Below are 19,267 nucleotides of genomic sequence, written 5' to 3' on the forward strand. Positions count from 1 at the left end.
ACAGAAGTGTCCAGAATCAGGATGTTTTCGTATTTAATAAACATTGTGTACATTTGGAAGGATTTGCTTTGGATTTGGGTTTAGTATATAAACCCGTTATTGACAGTCTGAGAGGAATGATGGAAATAAATAAGTTGAGCAAGACATTGATACTTTGGCAAGAGAGACTGAACCTGGAGAGGGTGGGAGAGTCCAGCAGAAGACCTGGGCTCTGGTTCATTTTTTGGCATTCACTGTGTGCCTGTGGCTAAGTGATATCCCTTCTTTGGACCTCAGTTTCCTTATCAGTAAATGAAGATGGCCCCTACCACCTCTAACATTCTGTGACTCTCCTTATAGACCCCTTTGGTCAGATAGATTTCCTTGGTGCAATCACTCCATTTCCGACTGGGCTATTAGAGAAATGGAAAGGGTTAGAAAGGATTGGAAAAGGTTAGACTTGATCTTTTAGAATAGACTTTAATTTTTGAGCAGTCTTAGGTTAAAAAATGAGCAGAAAGTACAGAGAGTTCCCATATACCTCCTTATCCCTCGCCATGTTTCCCTATTATTAGCATCTTGCATTAGTGTGGGACATTTGGTAAAACTGATGATCCAGTATGGATACATTATTATTAGCTAAAGTCCATAGTTTACATTAGGATTCATCTTTATGTTGTATATTCTATGGGTTTTGACAAATGTATAATGATATGTGTCTACCATTATAGTATCTTACAGAACAGTTTCACTGCCCTAATAGTTCTCTGTGCTCCACCTATTCATGCCTCCCTTCCCACCTCCCCCAACCCTTGGCAACCACTGATCTTTTACTGATACCACAGTTTTGCCTTTTCCAAAATATTAAGTTAAAATTACAGGGTATGTGGACTTTTCAGATTGTCTTCTTTCACTTAGCAATATGCATTTAAGGTTCTTCCATGTCTTTTCATGGCCTGATAGTGCATTTCTTTTTAGTGCTGAACAATATTTCATTGTCTGGATGTACCACAGTTTATTTATCCATTCACCTATTGAAGGATATCTGGGTTGCTTCCAGATTTTGGCAATTATGAATAAAGCCACTGTAAATATCTACATATAAATTTTTGTGATAGGGACTTCCCTGGTGGTCCAGTGGGTAACCCAATACAGGGGGCCTGGGTTCAATCCCTGATCAGGGAACTAGGTCCCACGTGCAGGTCGAAACTAAGAGCCCTCATGCCGCAGCTAAGAAGTCTGCATGCTGCAACTAAAGATCCTGCATGCTGCAACTAAGATCCACATGCCACAACTAAGACCTGGCACAGCCATAAATTAATTATTTTTTTAAATTTTAAATAAAATTTAAAAATAAATAAATAAAATATTTTTTAAAATTTTGTGAATATGTAAGGTTTCAGCTTGTTTGGATAAATACCAAGGAGCATGATCACTGAATCACATGGTAAGAGTATATTTAGTTTTGCAAGAAGCTGCAAAGTGTCTTCCAAAGTGGCTGTACGATTTTACATTCTCATCAGCAATGAATGAGAGTTCCTTTTGCTCTCCATCTTCATCAGCATTTGGTGTTGTTGATTTTAAAAGCCATTCTAATAGGTGTGTAGTGGTATCTTGTTTTAATTTGCAATTCCCTAGTGACATGTGACGTTGTATGTTTTCATATGCTTTTTGCCATCTGTGTATCTTCTCTGTCAAAGTGTCTGTTCAGCTCATTTGTACATTTTAAAATTGAGTTGTTTGTGTTTGTAGAGTTTAGACTTGATTTTAAAGCACTCTTTTGGTAATGACATGAGACAATGTCAGGGTTTAAACAAGCAGCCTGCCTAGCCTTGATTGTCTGGTTCCAGAGACACTCACTAGTGGAGTTACAGTTGCATAGTTTATACATATAATAAGTATGGGTGGTTTCCCTTTTTTTTTTTTTTTCTTAAACGACAGAAATTTATTGTGCCACAGTTCTGGAGGCCAGAAGTTCAACATCAAGGTATTCATCAGAGTTGGTTCCTTCCACGGGCCGTATAAGCGTAGTTTAAAGACCCTTAATCCAGGAGCTGCTGACAGAGAAGAGTTGTCTGAGGGCCACAGTCCACTGAGAGAAGAGCCTTTGAAAAGGTTTCTGACCATTAGGTCCAAAGGACAAACACCACTTTAACCAAGGGATCAAAGTTGGCATCACCAGTGATGAGACAGAATGACATGGTCCTCCTGGGCTGGGCATATGCCTTCTGTGGTACTCTTGCCAGAAAACAAACAACAACAAAACAAAAACATAACCTGAATCCTGTTCTTCTAATCTCCCTCAGGAGGAGACATCAGACAAACTGAAACTAAAGGACATTCTACATAGCGACTGGCCAGTACTCTTCAAACTTGTATCCAGATCGATGGTGAAAGATAAGCAATGACACAGGGACTGTCCCACATTAAAGAGACTGAGGAGACGTCATATCTCAATAGTGTATGACCCTGGATTGGATTTTAGAACAGAAAAAGAACATCAGAGGGACAATTGGTGAAATGTGATAACGGCTGTAGATTAGTCCACAGTATTACACCCGTGTTAATATGCTGGCTTTGACTCATTGTACTGGAGTTACATACGACGTTAATATTTAGAAAAGCTGGCTGAAGGGTTATGGAAATTCCTTGTACTACTTTGGCAACATTTTTGAGAGGCTGAATTTATTTCGGTTCAGATGAAAAGTTTTAAAAATCACGGAGAGCCGAAGCGCCGGCCGGAAAGCAGCGCGGGCGGGCGCTCGGGCGGGTTAGGGGCCGCGGGTGGGAGGGGTCGGGCGGCGGCTCCGCACTTCCGAGCAGCGTGCGCGCCGGGTCCGCAGCGCAGTCATGCCCCGCGCCGCGCCGCCCGCTCTCCTGCTGCCGCTGCTGGGCCTCACAGTCGCCGCCGCCGCTGCGGGTAAGCTGGCCCCTTGCCGCGCCCCCTCCACGGCCTGGGAGCCCGGGCACGGAGCGACCGCCTTCCCGCCGCCCGGCGGAGACTCTCCACCCCCTCCGCGGCCGAGGGCTTCAACTCCACGGGCATGTCGCGCTCCCCTGCACGCCCACCCCGCGCGCACCCGTGCGCCCTGGCGTCTGGTCACCCGCCCCGCCCCTCCGCGTTCGGTGGGTTCCGAGAGAGCGCCCCCGGGGAGGGGGTAGCCGGGGACCCGAGAGCGCCCTTCGTCTCCCGCCGCGTCCACATCCTCGGCGCAGACCCCACTCGCGGGCAGGGGTCCCAAACGGCGCTAATTGACAGGAGAGCGGAGGGACTTCGAGCCCCAGGACGAACATAGTTTCAGGGCCATTTGGGGCTGAAAGGAGAAGTGGGGAAGTTGGCTGCGGAGATGTCCTCAGCTCGTGAGCGGCGGGGGCGGGGGGTGGGAGGAAGCTGGCCCTCTTTTGCTCTCGGCGTTGTTTGACCAATTGGTTGGTGTTCAAGTTGTCGAAACAGGAAAACAGTTCAGCCAAATAACCCTGAATGGAAGTGGGACGAGAACAGGCGAGGCCTGGATTCCACTTAAGTCGTGTGATTTAAAAATCTTTAAGTCCAGTCTGCTGTTGTGAAAGTGACATCTGAAAAATTACTCTTGATTAGTCAGTCATTTCCAAAATGAATCGTGAGGAAAATGGACAATTCTCTTGAATGTTTTGTGTTTTTTTAAACAAGTTTCTCTTGCAAACATGTCAAAAATGTTGATGGGGGAAACTCTGGGGAAAGACTTCCATCCAAAATCACTGATTGAACAATTCCAGGAATTAAGGAGCAAAATAAACAAGAACTAAGTGAGTACTTGCGTGGGTTTGAATAAAATGATTATGCAAGAGTTTGGCTCCCCCCCCACCCCGTGAATTTCACTGCCATTTTATAAATTCCTGCTGGAAGCCCGCTGACAGGCAGGAATATATTAAAGGATCTCAGTATTGGAGGCAGCAGTAGAGTAAGCAGCTCAGAAGTTGCCTTTTTTTACAAACTCAAAGCTCCTATCCTGACACCTTTTGTCGACCAGCATTTATGACCAGTTATGACATTTGCTGCCTATGGAGGAGCAGAAACAAGAGTTTCACACTGTTGAGACTGAGCACATTCGTTTTGTCCAAAACAAGGCTGGACCAGAGATTCTGTGAATCCCTCCTTATGCACGCCCTCCTTATGTTTGCCAGTAACATCTAAACGCGCATTTAAGCCACCCTTTGGGTTGCCGCGCCTTCATATGTCAGGCAGTAAAACAAATACTTTTCTTGTCAGATTTTTTAAAAAGTCCGTTTCTAGATTGTGTGATATTTCTCTTCTTAAGAGAAGCTGTTTTGATCAGCAATGGAAGACAGGCTGTTACCCACCTGGGCTCTTGGGCTCCTTAATAGAAATTGACGAGGCCAGATGAGGAATTCAGGCGAGGCTTTATTAGGGATGCTGCAGCGTGAGGGAGTGAGAACAAATAACAAGTGCCCTTGCTTGCTCCCTAAGCGGGGGGCGAGCTGATCCCCTAAGTGGGGTTGAGGGTAGGAGCAGACATGGGTGGCTGGAGAGGTTGCTTAGGTGGGCTGCCCACCCCCTTGGTGGTGCTGTGTGCAGGGATCATGCGCAGTACCCTGCCTTTGCTCCTGGCAGCTCAGAAGCGGCAGTTGGGTTTTGATCTTTTTGTATCTTGTTGCTCATAATTTGACCCAACTGTGCATGCGTGCAGTTAGTTTTAGTCTCTTATAGTTTCTTTGCATTCTGTTGCTGGAGGAGACGTTTGTCCAGGTGCAAGCATTGCAGCAAAGGGTCCCAGGTCCCAGCCTGTCTCAAAACTATCTTTGGAAAGTTTTGTTCTTTTTCCTTTTATAAGTCAAGTATGGTTAAATAGACTTTTCAAGAGCTGAAGAAGTGCCTGTCGAATAAATGATTGCTATTAATGAATCAGCTTCTCTCAGGAGGTTTGAAGGATTAATTTAGAAGGAGCATGAGCTTTGGAGTTAGGTACAGACTCTGTGGCCTTGATCGAATTGTGCAACTCATTGCACTTCAGTAAAATGGAGATAATACCCATGGGGCTGTAGTGAGCATTCAGTGAGAACTCCATGTCTAGCACCTATTCCAGACATGGTGAATCTTGGTTTTCCTTTGTTCTCTTCATACGAAGTGAAGGGTAATTATTGCAACTAGAAAATTATGTCACAAGTGCCGCTTTATGTCTGTTGATGTGTATGGTTACCGAGCACATTCCCATACATGTTGATAACACAGGGCTGAAAAACTATGTGTTTTATCATCATACTTCACAAATCTATCTAGACAAGATCAGGAATCACATTTGGCTTAGAACTAAGTAAAGAAAGAGCTTTTCAAGGTTCTCATGGAATTTGCTGAATGGCAAGGTCTTAACAGAAAAGCTCCTAGAATGTTGCATAAAGCATAAATGTAATATTGAAATGGAAATCATTGTTCTCTGTTATTTTGGAGTTTATTAGTGTAAATGATCTTGTGTTGTTCTTAGATATTATCTTGAAAAATCACAATGAACAAAAAATACCTGAGTAAGGTTCCATGCCATCCCTTTTAAAAAGTTCTTCTGTAACGGCACTTGTTGTACATAGTACATGATTGGTGTCTGTTTCTTGGGTCAGTGGTTTCCTGTGAGCAGCGTGAATATAAGTGAACACAAGCATGTTAGAGGAAACCCCATTCTGTGGTCACTGAATCGTTTCTCACTTTGAGTTGCCGTAGCCTACAATACTCTGCCTCCTTCCCTGACGCCACCTCTTACCGCCCTTCCTGCTATCCACTCTGTTTATCCACGATGACCTCTGGGCACTCAGCCACCTCCTGGCTCTTCTGCCCAGACCCCCCTCCCCTTCCCCAGTCCTTGGCATGGCTGCCCACTCCCATATCGTTCAGAGCTCTGTTCATATGCCACCTTCTCTATCACATCCCCGTGTTTTCTCTTCTTCAGAGCACTGAATTCTCTCAGAATGAATCTCGTTTCTTCACTCTCTTCTTGCTTTTCGCTCCCCTTACCAAGGGAGCTCCATAACAGCAGAAACTTTACTATCTTGTGGATTTTTTGTTTTGTTTTGTTTTGAAAAGTGTCTCTGTACTTTATTCTAATTTATAATGAAAGGATAAAAAATTTAGATGAATGATTTAAGAAGTAGGGGGCGATAATGGGATTGCAGTTTCCTTCAAGTTATTTTTACTTCCGCCCATGAACTCATCTCATAATTGAATTCAAAGCATTAAGTCACCTTAATCTATTGATGTGACTTTTTCTGGCCCTTTGTGAATGGAGCAGTGATGTTTCAGGGGAAATTATTTCAGATTGTAAATTTTGAAATGTTAGTAAGTGTTCATTTGCCTTCCAATGAAAAAGTGAAATAGTAATTAGGTATTATTTCAGGACTTCTTTCATTGTTGAGAAGCTTTTAGAAATGTGCTTCCGTGTTGAAAATTAGTTTTGCAACAGGGTTGCTGTCCACAATTTTTTATTATACATATCAAGTATTTAAGATTATTTTAGATTTTGAGGACAAATCTTGAGATTGCATCTATAAGAGAATAGACCAGCGTTGCCCAGTAAGAAAGGTGCAGAGAAGCACTGGCACCCTCATTCTATGAATAAAAGTCATGACAGCTTTTCTGAGAAGGGACGTGAAGGGAGAAGATGGGGCTGGACATCTTGGAAGCTAGGTTGGGTAGCGTGGGGAGGGGACTGAGTGTCAGAGTGGCTGAATTTCCTTACAATTCAGGGATATCTTTGCAGCCCAGGCCCTCCGGATTATCAGGGGCCTGGTACACCATGTCCTCCTCCATACTTAATAAAGGTAATAACCAGCGCCTCTTTCTTCCTCCTCCTCTGCCCTTGTGGAAGGTAAGTGACTGACTCATGTCTAATAGGAGAGGGGCGAAGGTCTTATTATTGGCAAGGAAAAAAGAGTACAATCTTGCCTCCTTTGTTAACATTCAGAACAAGTCTGTCCCAAGGATCACTTCCTCTTATGCTGTGCCTGGTTCTTTAAAAAAATTAATTACAAGGGAACAGAGAGTTCCATTAGAGCTGACTGGTAATGCAAAACATTCTTGTGGCTCTGCCATTTTAGTCTTTTAGCACATGATAATTTTTTTTGTTTTTTGGTTTTTGGCGGTACGCGGGCCTCTCACTGTTGTGGCCTCTCCCGCTGCGGAGCACAGGCTCCGGACGCGCAGGCTCAGCGGCCATGGCTCACGGGCCCAAGCCGCTCCGCGGCATGTGGTATCTTCCCGGACCGGGGCACGAACCCGTGTCCCCCGCATCAGTAGGCGGACTCTCAACCACTGCGCCACCAGGGAAGCCCAGCACATGATAATTTTAAGCGGAGGATCTATTTGGAAACTTTTGGAGTTAAGTACAAGCTTTCAAAATTTTCATCAGGCTCCTAAATTTCTGTACATATTAAATCAATAGAATTATAAAATTATACAATCCATGAAGAGTCATTTAGGTGCGTTATTAATAACAACCTATCTTTCAGCAGCTGTGAAGAAGCAAGAGTAACAGAAAAGCACTTTGGAGAGAGCATTGTGGGCAGGATTTTTTTTTTTTTTTTTGACCCAAGGATGTTTCTTGAAATATACTTTCTAGAAAACATTACAGAACCCGTAATTGAAAACTTGTGGCAGTATTTTGGGGAGACAGGTTTTTCATTATAGCAAAGATACTTGGCATTGAAAAAGACTTAGTTTAGCCTTTCTGCTTATGAAGTGTGTGAACCTCCGTAGTTCCCTCACAAGAGGTATCAGCCTCTGTTGGAACACTCTTCTCCCAAAGTAAATATGTATCTCTTGAGTAGTGCTTAAAGCTTGTTTCTGGGGCACTCACTCTGACTGGTAGCATGAGAAGAAGGGTTCAGTGCTACATTAACTGGAGTTAATTGCTAATGCTGAAATGAGCCTAAGGAAGAAACAGTTGAAAGTTGTAAGGATCTGAAGTTAGCAGTTTGTTTTCTGCTTTTCTGCCTATAGCTTTTTGTTTTTATTTTTGGGTTTTGGGGCTTTTTCTTGTCTTATCACATACTGCTTATTGAATTATCCAGCAAGGGGCTTTGTCAGTTATCATTATCATCACACTCATTCCCATCCCAGAGGCCTGTGTGACCTAGATAAGTACTTGGCTCTTTTCCTTCAGCTCCTTCAGATATCTTTTTGTATATGTCACCTTTACAGTGACGTCTTCCTTGGACACCTTTCTACAACTTCAACCCCAGCCCCCACCCTACAGTCAGGACCTGGCATCTCTTATCTGTGGTTGCTAGCCTCCCAGGTGGCCCCAAAGATTCTTGCTTCCTGGTGTTCATACTCTTCACTGAATAGGGCTGACCTGTATCCTGTGTAACCAACAGGACACTGTGGAAATAATGGAGAGTGGCTCCCAAGGCTGGATTGTAAAAGACATTGCACTTCTACCTTGTTTTCATTTGAATCACTTGCTCTTAGGGAAGCCACCTGCCATGTCATAAGGACCCTTGAGCAGCCCTGTGGAGAAGTCCAGATGGTGAGGAACTGAGGCCTTCTACCCACAGCCAGCTCCTACTCACTTGGTGGCCGATCCTCCAGCCCCAGTTCACTTTTCAGATAGATGCAGCCCTGACTGAAACTTTATGAGAGATGCCAAGCCAAAATCACCCAGCTAAGCAGCTGCTTCTGAATTCCTGATGCAGAGAAATTGTGTGAGATAATAAAGGTTTTTATTGTTTTAAGTTGCTAATTTGTTACATAGCAATAGATTGCTAATGTACTATCTAAATAAAATACCAGGGCTTCCCTGGTGGCGCAGTGGTTGAGAGTCCGCCTGCCGATGCAGGGGACACGGGTTCGTGCCCCGGTGCGGGAGGATCCCACATGCCGCGGAGCGGCTGGGCCCGTGAGCCATGGCTGCTGGGCCTGCGCGTCCGGAGCCTGTGCTCCACAACGGGAGAGGCCACAACAGTGAGAGGCCCGCGTACCACAAATAATAATAATAATAATAATAATAATACCATCTAACATATTATTTTACCTATTTATCTTGCCTTCATGTATCTGCCTCAACTAGAATATAAGCTCCAGGATGGCAGGATTTTTGTTCCTTTTTATTCACTGTGGAATCCCTAGCACCTAAAACAATTTTCTCACAACAACTCCCTGAGATAGGTACTGTTATCATCCCCATTTTACAAATAGGGAAATTGGAGCACAGTTAAGTAACATACCCGAGGTCATGTAGTCAGAGCCAGACTTTTCTCCATAGCTTAATGTGCTTAATCAGAACCCTGCACTGTCCCATTTCTCTGCAGGCTATCTGTGTTATGTACAAAACTCTATCATAGTTATTATTGGGGGTACAAGTTAGGTTTAAGTTATGATCTCTGTTGTCATGCAGTTAACAGTCCAATTGGGAAAACAGGATAAGTATCAGATAACTACCATACAGAAAAGCAGGATTTATCAGTGCACATGAATGTGTGTTGGTCATCAAAGGATAACACAGCCCCTTTTCCAAGAATGGCTTCCTACAGTTCTTATGCATAGGGCCATGGTTTGTTCCGTATTATGCTCACCATCCAAGCCATAAGTAATCAAAATAAGGATAATTTCCTATATCAAAGGCTGACTACTCTAAGCTAGGTAGGGGTACCTAAGGGGTACCTTGTATGTAAGAGCCCTAGGAGGCCTGTTTGCTGGGATAATATCCTCAGATTTCTTACTACCCCATGTATCCTTGCAAAACATCTCTATTATTTGGGGTAACCTGAACAAGTCTTTAGTCTTTATAACCAGAAAAGGCCTCTTACATGTTGTATAGTGCAAAGTCCTGTAGAAGTTCAGAGGAATCAGAGGTTATGGGAAGGTGAGGGTTGGACATTTCATGGAGAACTGACACATGAGTTGCTACTGATAAAAAGAATATACTTTATAGATGGTTTGGAGATCAGAGTTCATTGTAATTGTAAAGCCTAAGAGCTACAAGTATACAAAGAAATAATATAAATTTCACTTCACTTGGTGTTGATTATATTTTTGTATACTTAATAGACATGCTTTATTCCATTTAAACAGTATTTCAAAAATTATTTTTTTATATTCTTGAGTTACTTATTGTCAGTACAAAATCCTATGTATAGTTTTGACTAGAAATGATACAAGAGGGCATTTCTTAACCCGTGGTTCAAGACTTCCAGTGTTTCACTTTATAAAGGTGTTTCAGGTGTCCTTAAATGTGGTAATGGAGTCTGTTTCCATTTCCATTTGTTTTCAATTCCATAAGGCTAAAGAAAAAGCAACAAAGGGAACCAGAAGAAAATAGGAGAAGAAAAAAGAGTCAAAGTTTGCAATTCAGAGTATGTGCCCTTGTGACTTTCAATTTGAGTTTCATTCTGGAAATGATTGCTTTTCTTTTCTCTCTCACGTCTTAATACATAAAACATCTGGTGGGAGGAGTGTAGGGAGGGAGAGACCTGCTTAGTTCACCCATTCAACAAATATTTGACTCCTTACTAGGTGCCTGTCACTGTGCTTTTTATGGTGTTCCATTCTGCCTGGGATTTCTTTTTCCTTTTCCACATGGTAAACTCATTTGTCCTGCGAATTGCAGCTCAAATATTGTCTCCTTTTTGAAATGGTTCCTTACTCTACAAGTTATTACTTTTTCATCTATAGTCTTACAGCATTTAACCTCTCACACCTTTGTTATTTATATGTGTCTGACTCTCCTATCAGACTGAGCACTTCAAGTGTAGGAACAATTCCCCTTAAATCCTTTTATCCTTACCCCTTAGCACTGACCGTTGTATCTGACACGTGGGAGTTGCTCAGCAAATGATTGTTGGATGGATGATGGTAGCACTTATCGATAACTTGCTTAAAAGTGTGAAAGAGGGAATTCTGCTTCTGGCTATAGTGGAGTGGGATACTAACGCTCCCACTAAGAACAACTGGAAAATCTAAATAAAATTCCATAATAATGGTTTTTGCAGGCATCAGAGAGCTGCTAAGGCAACTCGTTGATGCGAGCCCAATATTCTGTGCACTACTTTTCCCTTTAGGAGAGTTGCCCAAATTTTAAGCAGCTAAAAGCAGAGCAGAGTTTTTGGCATTCTCATGGTGTTAAGGAGATAAAAATTTGAGTTTTTACTTGCCAAAGAGGAGGGACTTTAGCTAATATCCAGGCTTTCAGTTGGAATCCATGGATACTGGGCCTCACAAAGGCTGTAACATCCCCCTCAGGTGGACTCCACCCTTGATTGTATTAAGATAATCTTCAATACTCCAGATGCCTACCAGAATCCTTTCTAGGGGAGAATGACATCCTCTAGAGCCTCTGCAATGTTTTTAACTTTAAATATTAGATACCAGATACTGTGCAATTTTTCCTGCACAGTATCTGGTATTTGATTAAAAAAAAAAAAAAACTACCAGGCATAATAAGAAACAGGCCAAAGCGGGGAAAATAAAAACAGACCAACAGGTGACCCAGAAATTAGAGTTTTCAGAAATGAACTTTAAAATAATCGTAATAGGGACTGCCGTGGTGGCACAGTGGTTAAGACTACACACGCTCCCAATGCAGGCGGCCCGGGTTCGATCCCTGGTCAGGGAACTAGATCCCACATGCATTCTGCAACTAAGGAGCCAGCAAGCTGCAACTAAGGAGCCCATGAGCCACAACTAATGAGCCCATGTGCCACAGCTAAGGAGCCCGCCTGTGCAATCAAATAAATAATAAAATAAAGAAATAAAAAATAAAATAATCGTAATAAGTTCGAGAATGTTTATAAGATTGAGAATTTCACCAGAGACTCAGAATCTATAAAAATACAAACAAGCTGAAATTCTGTAACTGAAAAATAGCTGACATTATGAACTCAGTAGATGGGTTTAATAGCAGATTTGTTAAAACTGAAGAGTAGATTAGTAAACCAGAAAGAACAAGATTATGATATGGAGAGCCAAAAGTATTAAAAATAGAAAAGAGCAAAGTGAACATATTGGACATCGTGAGAAATCTAACATATATGTATTTTGAGTCCCAGAAAGGGAGGAGAAAGAAAATGGAGGAGAAGCATTATTTGAAGTGATGATGGCCAAGAACTTTCCAAAAGTGAACAGTGAAAATAAACCCACAGATTCAATAACTGCATTACATTATTACCAGGATTAAAAAAAAAATACTAGGCATACCACTGTCAAACTACTAAAAACCGAAGACGACAAAAAATCTTGAAAGCAGCCATCAAAGAGTAACAATCAGACTAATACCTGATTTCTCAATAGGAATGATGGAAGCCAAAACAGTAAAATTATATACATCTTCAATGAAAGATAAGCTGCCATTCTAGAATTTTGTACTTGCAAAAATAGCCTTCAAACAGGAAGGCAGTATAAAGACATTTACAGAAAATCAAGAGTTGAGGGAATTTGTAATAGACCTACCATTAAAGGGGTTTATTCAGGCAAACAGAAAATTACTACAATTAGTAATACAGAAATGTAAGAAGGAATGAAAAGCAACAGAGAAGGTAAATATGTGTTTAAAACTAAATGAACATTGACCGTGCAAAATAGTAGTAACAATAACACAAAGGAAGAGAAGTTAAATTACTGTAAGATCCTAGTGCTGTCTAGGAAATGGTAAAAGTACTCATTTATTTTAGGTACTAATAAATCAAGGTTGCATGCTGTAATTTTCAGGGTACCCGCTATAGAAATAAAATTAAAGAATGTGTAATTAATAAGCTAAAAGAAAAATGGAATATAACATTGTTTAATAATCCAAAAAGAAGACAACAAAGGGGGAAAAAAGAACATAAAACAGGTAGGACAAATAGAAAATGAATAGTAAGATGGTAGATATACACTCAAATACATCAATAACTATGTTAAATATTAATGGAAATACTCAAAAGACAGATTATCAAACTGGGTTTTTTGGTTTTTTTTAAACCTACTTGTTTAAAAGGATTATAACCACCTTGGAAAAGTGTTTGGCAGTATCTGTCAGAGCTGGACACATGTACACTCTATGGCCCAGCAATCTACTTCTAGAAATATACCCACAAGAAAGCATGCATATGTGCACCAAAACATGTGCAGAGGATGTTTATAGCATCATATATTGTCATGGCCACGAACTAGAAACTACCCAAACATTCATCAACAGAATGAATAAAGTCATACAATACTATATAGCAATGAGAAAGAACCTACAGCTACATGCTACAACATAAATAAATCTCATAAAAGTAATGTTTATCAAAAGAAACCAGACACTAAAGAGTACATACTGTATGTGTTCATTACTATAGAGTTCAAAAACTGACAGAACTAATCTGTGGTGTTAGAAGTTAGGTGTGATTACCTTTGGAAGTGAGTGGACCAAACGGGTTTGGTTAATGGTCTGTTTCTTCATCTCACCGATGATTACATGGGTATGTTCATTCTATGCAGATTCACCAAGATAGGTATGTATGATTTGCACATTGTATATTGTATTTCAGTAAAAAGTTTAATTTTTAAAAAGTATAGTCTCTCAGTATCTTCAGGGGACTGGTACCAGGACCCTCTGTGGATATCAAAATCCGAGGATGCTCAAGTACCTTATATAAAGTGGCATAGTACAGTCGGTGCTCTGTATCTGAGGGTTCCACATCCACAGATACCGAGGGCCAAGTGTACCAGTAACGGTGTTAGAACTGGCAGCAAGGTCAATCCAGTTCTATTCCAGGGTATAAGAAAACAGCATGCTTCTAGAAGGAAAAGATGAATACACTGCAAAGGGAGTGTTTGAGGATGCTGAAGGGATGATAAATTAAGCCATTTAAGGATGTAGAGATAGGATTCATTCATTCATTTAGCAAAATACTTTGGTCCCTATTATAGTCCAAGGAGCTATCTGAGGTGTTGGGGATTCAAAAATAAGGCTCGGCCCCTATTTTCAGAGAGGTCACTGTCTCTAGAGAAGGGTGCCGAGGATGGTAGAGTTAATAAAAGCTACAATATATTGAGCACCTTCCTTGTACTAGGCGCTGTGCTGTGCAGTTTTGTTGCTTCTTAATGTTCACAACAACAGTCCAATGAGGTCGTTATCCCTTTTTGCCTGAGGAAATACAGGAAATAAGTTGTCCAAGGTCTCACCACCAAGATAAAAATACAGGTCTGTCTGACTTCAAAGTTGTGTTCCTTCTGCTACTTTCCGTGGCCATTGGATGGTGAGTTCGAAGAGAAAGAACTATGTGATGAAATTACAAGCAGAAGTTAAAATACATTACGGTGGTGGTGTCTTAGAGAAAGTGGTGTAGATAGATGGCCTGAATCTCAAAGGATGAGCAGTGGGTAATGTTGATGGTCTGGAAGTGGAAACGGAGGAATAAAAGTCTTTTCTTCTGAAAAGAAGGCAGCAGAGGTGTATGGAGAAACTGAGATGGCTGAGTACTCTTTCTCAGGAAGAGGATCTAAGGGTTTGCTCCACATACAGACTTTCAACCAAGCACCTTGTTTTCAGGCCCTTCCTGAGCCTTCTTCCTACAAAATGCCTTTCCAATTCCTGAACTTTTCTAGACTTCCTTGCTATTTTAAAATTTAATTTAATTTTACTTTATTTATTTTAATTTTTATTGGAGTATAGTTGATTTACAATGTTGTTAGTTTGTTAGTTATGTTAGTTTCAGGTGTACAGCAAAGAGAATCAGTTATATATATACATATATCCACTCCTTTTTTGATTCTTTTCCCATATAGGCCATTACAGAGTATTGAGTAGAGTTCTGTGTTATACAGTAGGTCCTTATTAGTTATCTGTTTTATATATAGTAGTGTGTATATATGTCAATCCCAATCTTCCAATTTACCCCTCCCCCCCGTTACCCCCGGTAACAGTAAGTTTATTTTCTATATCTGTAACTCTATTTGTTGTGTAGATAAGTTCATTTGTACCCTTTTTTTAGATTCCACATATAAGTGATACATGATATTTTAGACTTCCTTGCTTTTTAAATATTGGAATCATACTGCAGATATATTTTTATAGTGAGATTTTTAAAAATTAATGGTTTACTGTGAGCATTTTCCCAAAGCAAAGTGCTTGTTGTTAAAACATCCCTCTCCAACTTTAAGCCACCATAATGGGAAAGTTCTAGATTCCTACCCGAGTTCAAACCAAGGTAGTCACACGTGTAAGACAAGAATTTATAAACAGCAGGAAGGAAAAAAAAAAAAGAACCTATATACAAAATAAATTGTATCTTGAGATGCCTACCCTCAGGCTAGTACATCTTGGATGGTTTAAATGTAGCAGTATGAGGCCAGAGAAAAACTCATGACTCACAAATTGAGATAATTTTAAGTAGCCCATTGTATTAATTAGGTTATTGATTCAGCTGCTATAACAATGACCTGAATTATCAGTGGCTTAACAAGATTGAAGTTTATTTTCTCTCTCTTTACAACCTGAGTGTGATATGTTGGCTTCACTTAGGATCCTTTTATCTTGTTGCTGTTATTCCTAGGCTGTTTCCATTGTTTACACAATTGATTGAAGATACCTCGCTACATTTTAGCCAGAGGGAAAGAGGAAATGTGGTCCAGGGAGCACACTCTTTCCTTTTAAAGGCATATTTTTGCACATTTCACTTCTGCTCACACTTCATTATCCAGAAGCCACCAGAAAACTGGGAGATAGTGTAGCTTGGTGGCCTGTAGTCTGTGCTGTATACGAAGCTGAGGTTAAGTACTGGAGACAACGAATGGGCTCGGCCATATTCTGAGCTTAGTGAGATGGAGGTTGTTGAATTTAGACTAACATAGCTGGTTGTTCAATTCTGATCTTTGTAGTAAGCCATTCTTCTACTTGTTTATATTAAAAATGTAATTCAGGGAGTTCCCTGGCTCTAGGTCTAGTGGTTAGGATTTGGTGATTTCATTGCTGTGGTCTGGGTTCAATCCCCGGTCGAGGAACTGAGATCCCGCAAAAATAAAACCAGGTAAAAAGTGATTTTCCCTGTACAGACCTAAGAGAATATGGAAGGTTAATGCCTTAATCTTCCTTTATTCACTGGAATTCAATAACATCTTCACATCCTTTCTCCATTCTGGCCAGTGAAATCAAGGTCTTAACAGGCCTACTTTTGCTTCTAATGCTAACTAGTGAAATTCCAGAGGCAAGGCTGAAAAATACACATCTTTATAATGAATAACACCAAAAGATAGAGATGAAGGAGATGACCCTCTACAGCAAGAGAGGAAGAAGTATGGTTCTGTTTCATAAAACTAGTTCAAAGAATCTGCTTTGATGAAGTGTTAAATTAAAACGTTCATAAAAATATCAATCTTGTTTTCTTGTGCAATAGGAAAACTTATCTGAATATTCATAATCTAGCAACTTCTTTTCTTCTCTGTTCTTGAAAGTATATTTTGAACAAAAAGATCTTGTAAGACTCTTACGACTTTTGAAATTGAATTGTTACTATATACTGCAAAGATAACCTTGAAAGAGAACTTGTAATTCTGATTGGTTTTCTTCCTTGATAGTTTATTGCCTTGGTTATTAGCATATGTAATATGCTATAATTTACATGTCTGAACTACTAAACACCTAAAGACTTGTAACTTTGCTCTGTCAAATCAGAAGGGAATCAGTGGCGCATTTTCCTTTTCCCATATGTACAATGGTGAAAAAGAAATTCCTATCACGCTAGTCAATTTCTTATTTTAACAAAGACCAAGAGCCTTATGGCTAAATTAACAAGGGAAATTGCCATTCTTTTTCTTTTGTGAAAATTTAATATCTAATGTCTTTATCTTTAGGAATTCATGAAATTAAAGTTATTTAATAGCGTATCTCTTTTTCCACATAGACTGCCCTTCATCCACCTGGGTTCAGTTCCAAGACAGTTGTTACATTTTTCTTCAAGAAGCCATCAAAGTAGAAAGCATAGAGGATGTCAGAAATCAGTGTACTGACCATGGTAAGGAGCTTTTTCTGTTTTGTTTTTTCACAGATCAGTAAAGAGTGTTCACTAATTTCTTTAAAAAATAGTTTTGTCGTATCTCACTTTTACCTTGGTCCTTGTAATAAATGGACAGCTTTTATTCTATAAGACACAAACAGTGGAATTGGGGTATACCCTTGAGCTGGAAGACAGTTGTTGGACCACACTGCCCAAAGCAGAGTGACAGAACCTTAGCAAGAGCAGGGTGTATTTAATGTAAGTACTCTGTGTCAGGCCCTGTTCTTAAGCACATAATATACTTTAACTGGCTTTAATTATTACAGCAAACCTATCAGGTAGTAAATTATTAGCCTCCTTTTATCAAGAGAATAAAACTAGTTATTTGTTAGAGGTCACACAGGAAATCATTGGCACAGCCAGGATTCAAACCAGGGACTGTCTGATTTTAGGACCAGCGTTCTTAATCACTCTTATTCTGCCCTGAAAGTACTGTTTCAGGCATGCAGTGGGGGCAGAAGTTAGATTACATGGGACTGTGACGTGAGACGGTGGTAAAGAAGCATACCGTTAAATAAAAATTAAAAAAAGGCTATGTATTTGCTACATGATATGCTCAGTATTCTCTGGGAAATATAACTTCACATTTTGAAATCTTTTAAATAAAAATGTCATTTTAAAAAAGGTGTGCTTGGGTGCTCGTTATATATTTGGCTGTTTGGCCCAAAGTGCATCCTTGTTGTTAAGCCCCTTATTGTGATACTTGTCAGCTCAAACTAAAACGATGGTGTGAGTTACCATGTTTTTCCACTGAGATATCTATGATGGTGAGATGAGAGTCCTTGATTATTTAAAGGTACTTTTTATTACTGTGTGAGATCTAAAAATCTCTTATTTCATTAAATTTTGTCTTAAGCATATTCATAACACCAGCATTTAAAAATGTGCTTTACTGGGACTTCCCTGGATGTCCAGTGGTTAGGACTCTGCACTCCCAATGCCGGGGGCATGGGTTCCATCCCTGATTGGGGAACTAAGATCCCGCATGCCACAGGGCATGGCCAAAAAATACATAAATAAAAAATAAAAATAAAAATGCCCTTTATCTATTTTCTGACAACCCACCAATTAACATTTTGGAAGAATATCAAATTGCTTTAATTAAAATCATATTCACTTATTATAGAAGGAATAAATGTAAGCATAGGAGTTTTAAATCCTACGAAGTGCCACGTACTACTCAGTACATATTTTCCTTACTTGCTAAATGGTGTTGAACATTGGCTCTTTGAAAACAAGACATTTCCGACATGCTAATATGGTTTCACTCCAAGGAAATGGAGTAATAGGAATTTTGCTGGTCTTCCAAGATTTTTATTTATATATATATATGTATGTACGTATGTATGTATGGCTGTGTTGGGTCTCTGTTGCTGCGCGCGGGCTCTCTCTAGTTGCAGCAAGCAGGAGCCACTCTTCATTGCGGTGGCTTCTCTTGTTGTGGAGCACAGGCTCCAGGCGCGCGGGCTTCAGTAGTTGTGGCGCATGGGCTCAGTAGTTGCGGCTCGCGGGCTCTAGAGCACAGGCTCGGTAGTTGTGGCGCACGGGCTTAGTTGCTCCGCGGCATGTGGAATCTTCCCAGGCCAGGGCTTGAAACCGTGTCCCCTGCATTGGCAGGTGGATTCTTAACCACTGCGCCACCAGGGAAGTCTACAAGATTTTTTTAAAGGGTGTTTCCCCAACAACTATTTTCTATCTCTTTTTTAAAAACTATTTATGTCAGGTATACTTGGACATAAACACAGATTTCAATAAACAAATTACATTGGAGGCTCAGAGCCAAGAAAAGACATGTTCCTGTACTCCTATTAGCTTGTATGAACCACAAGGTCAGATTTCGTCGTCCAGCTTTAATACTTAACTTCAGTAGTTAAGCAACTGCATACTCTACAGAGGCATAGTTAATATTTGTTGACTGACTTCCTCTACAACTAAACTGTAGTTAATTGTATTTGCTAATTTTTTTTTTAGAAAAAGAAGCAAAATGAAATTGAAAACACCCAGCAACTTTGAGGCCTAATTTTTGATTATTTGAAGTCCATTAACTCTACTTGTTCAAGTAGAGTAGCCACTTAGGAATTTTAAATCGTTGTATATAAATTTGCTTATAAAGTTTATCTTGTGTCTAAAGAAAAATGTCTTTTTTCCCAGTTAAATATTTATAAATTCAGTTTGTCTTACTGATTTGATTTTTTTTAATTTCTCATACATTTCTGATAATCTCATCATTTATTTGATCATCCTCTACATTTGCTTCCACTCTGGAAATATCCATTTCATTGCTGAATCA

General features: G+C 40.3%; 1 protein-coding gene across 3 annotated transcripts in view; it reads left to right on the plus strand.

Annotated features, from left to right (window-relative positions):
- The window catches only part of LOC132522352 (CD302 antigen), a 131,277-nt gene that overhangs the window by 99,389 nt on the left and 12,621 nt on the right, over positions 1 to 19,267 (plus strand). For 2 of the 3 annotated variants that reach the window (XM_060152803.1, XM_060152805.1), the window contains one exon: positions 16,825 to 16,935. In XM_060152803.1, the coding sequence (XP_060008786.1) occupies positions 16,825 to 16,935 (111 nt within the window). Of the gene's footprint in view, positions 1 to 2,782; positions 2,900 to 16,824; positions 16,936 to 19,267 lie in introns of those variants that run through there. The other variant, XM_060152807.1, reaches the window with a different exon arrangement.

This window comes from Lagenorhynchus albirostris, chromosome 6 (genome assembly GCF_949774975.1).
Source record: "Lagenorhynchus albirostris chromosome 6, mLagAlb1.1, whole genome shotgun sequence".
Lineage (NCBI taxonomy): Eukaryota > Metazoa > Chordata > Mammalia > Artiodactyla > Delphinidae > Lagenorhynchus > Lagenorhynchus albirostris.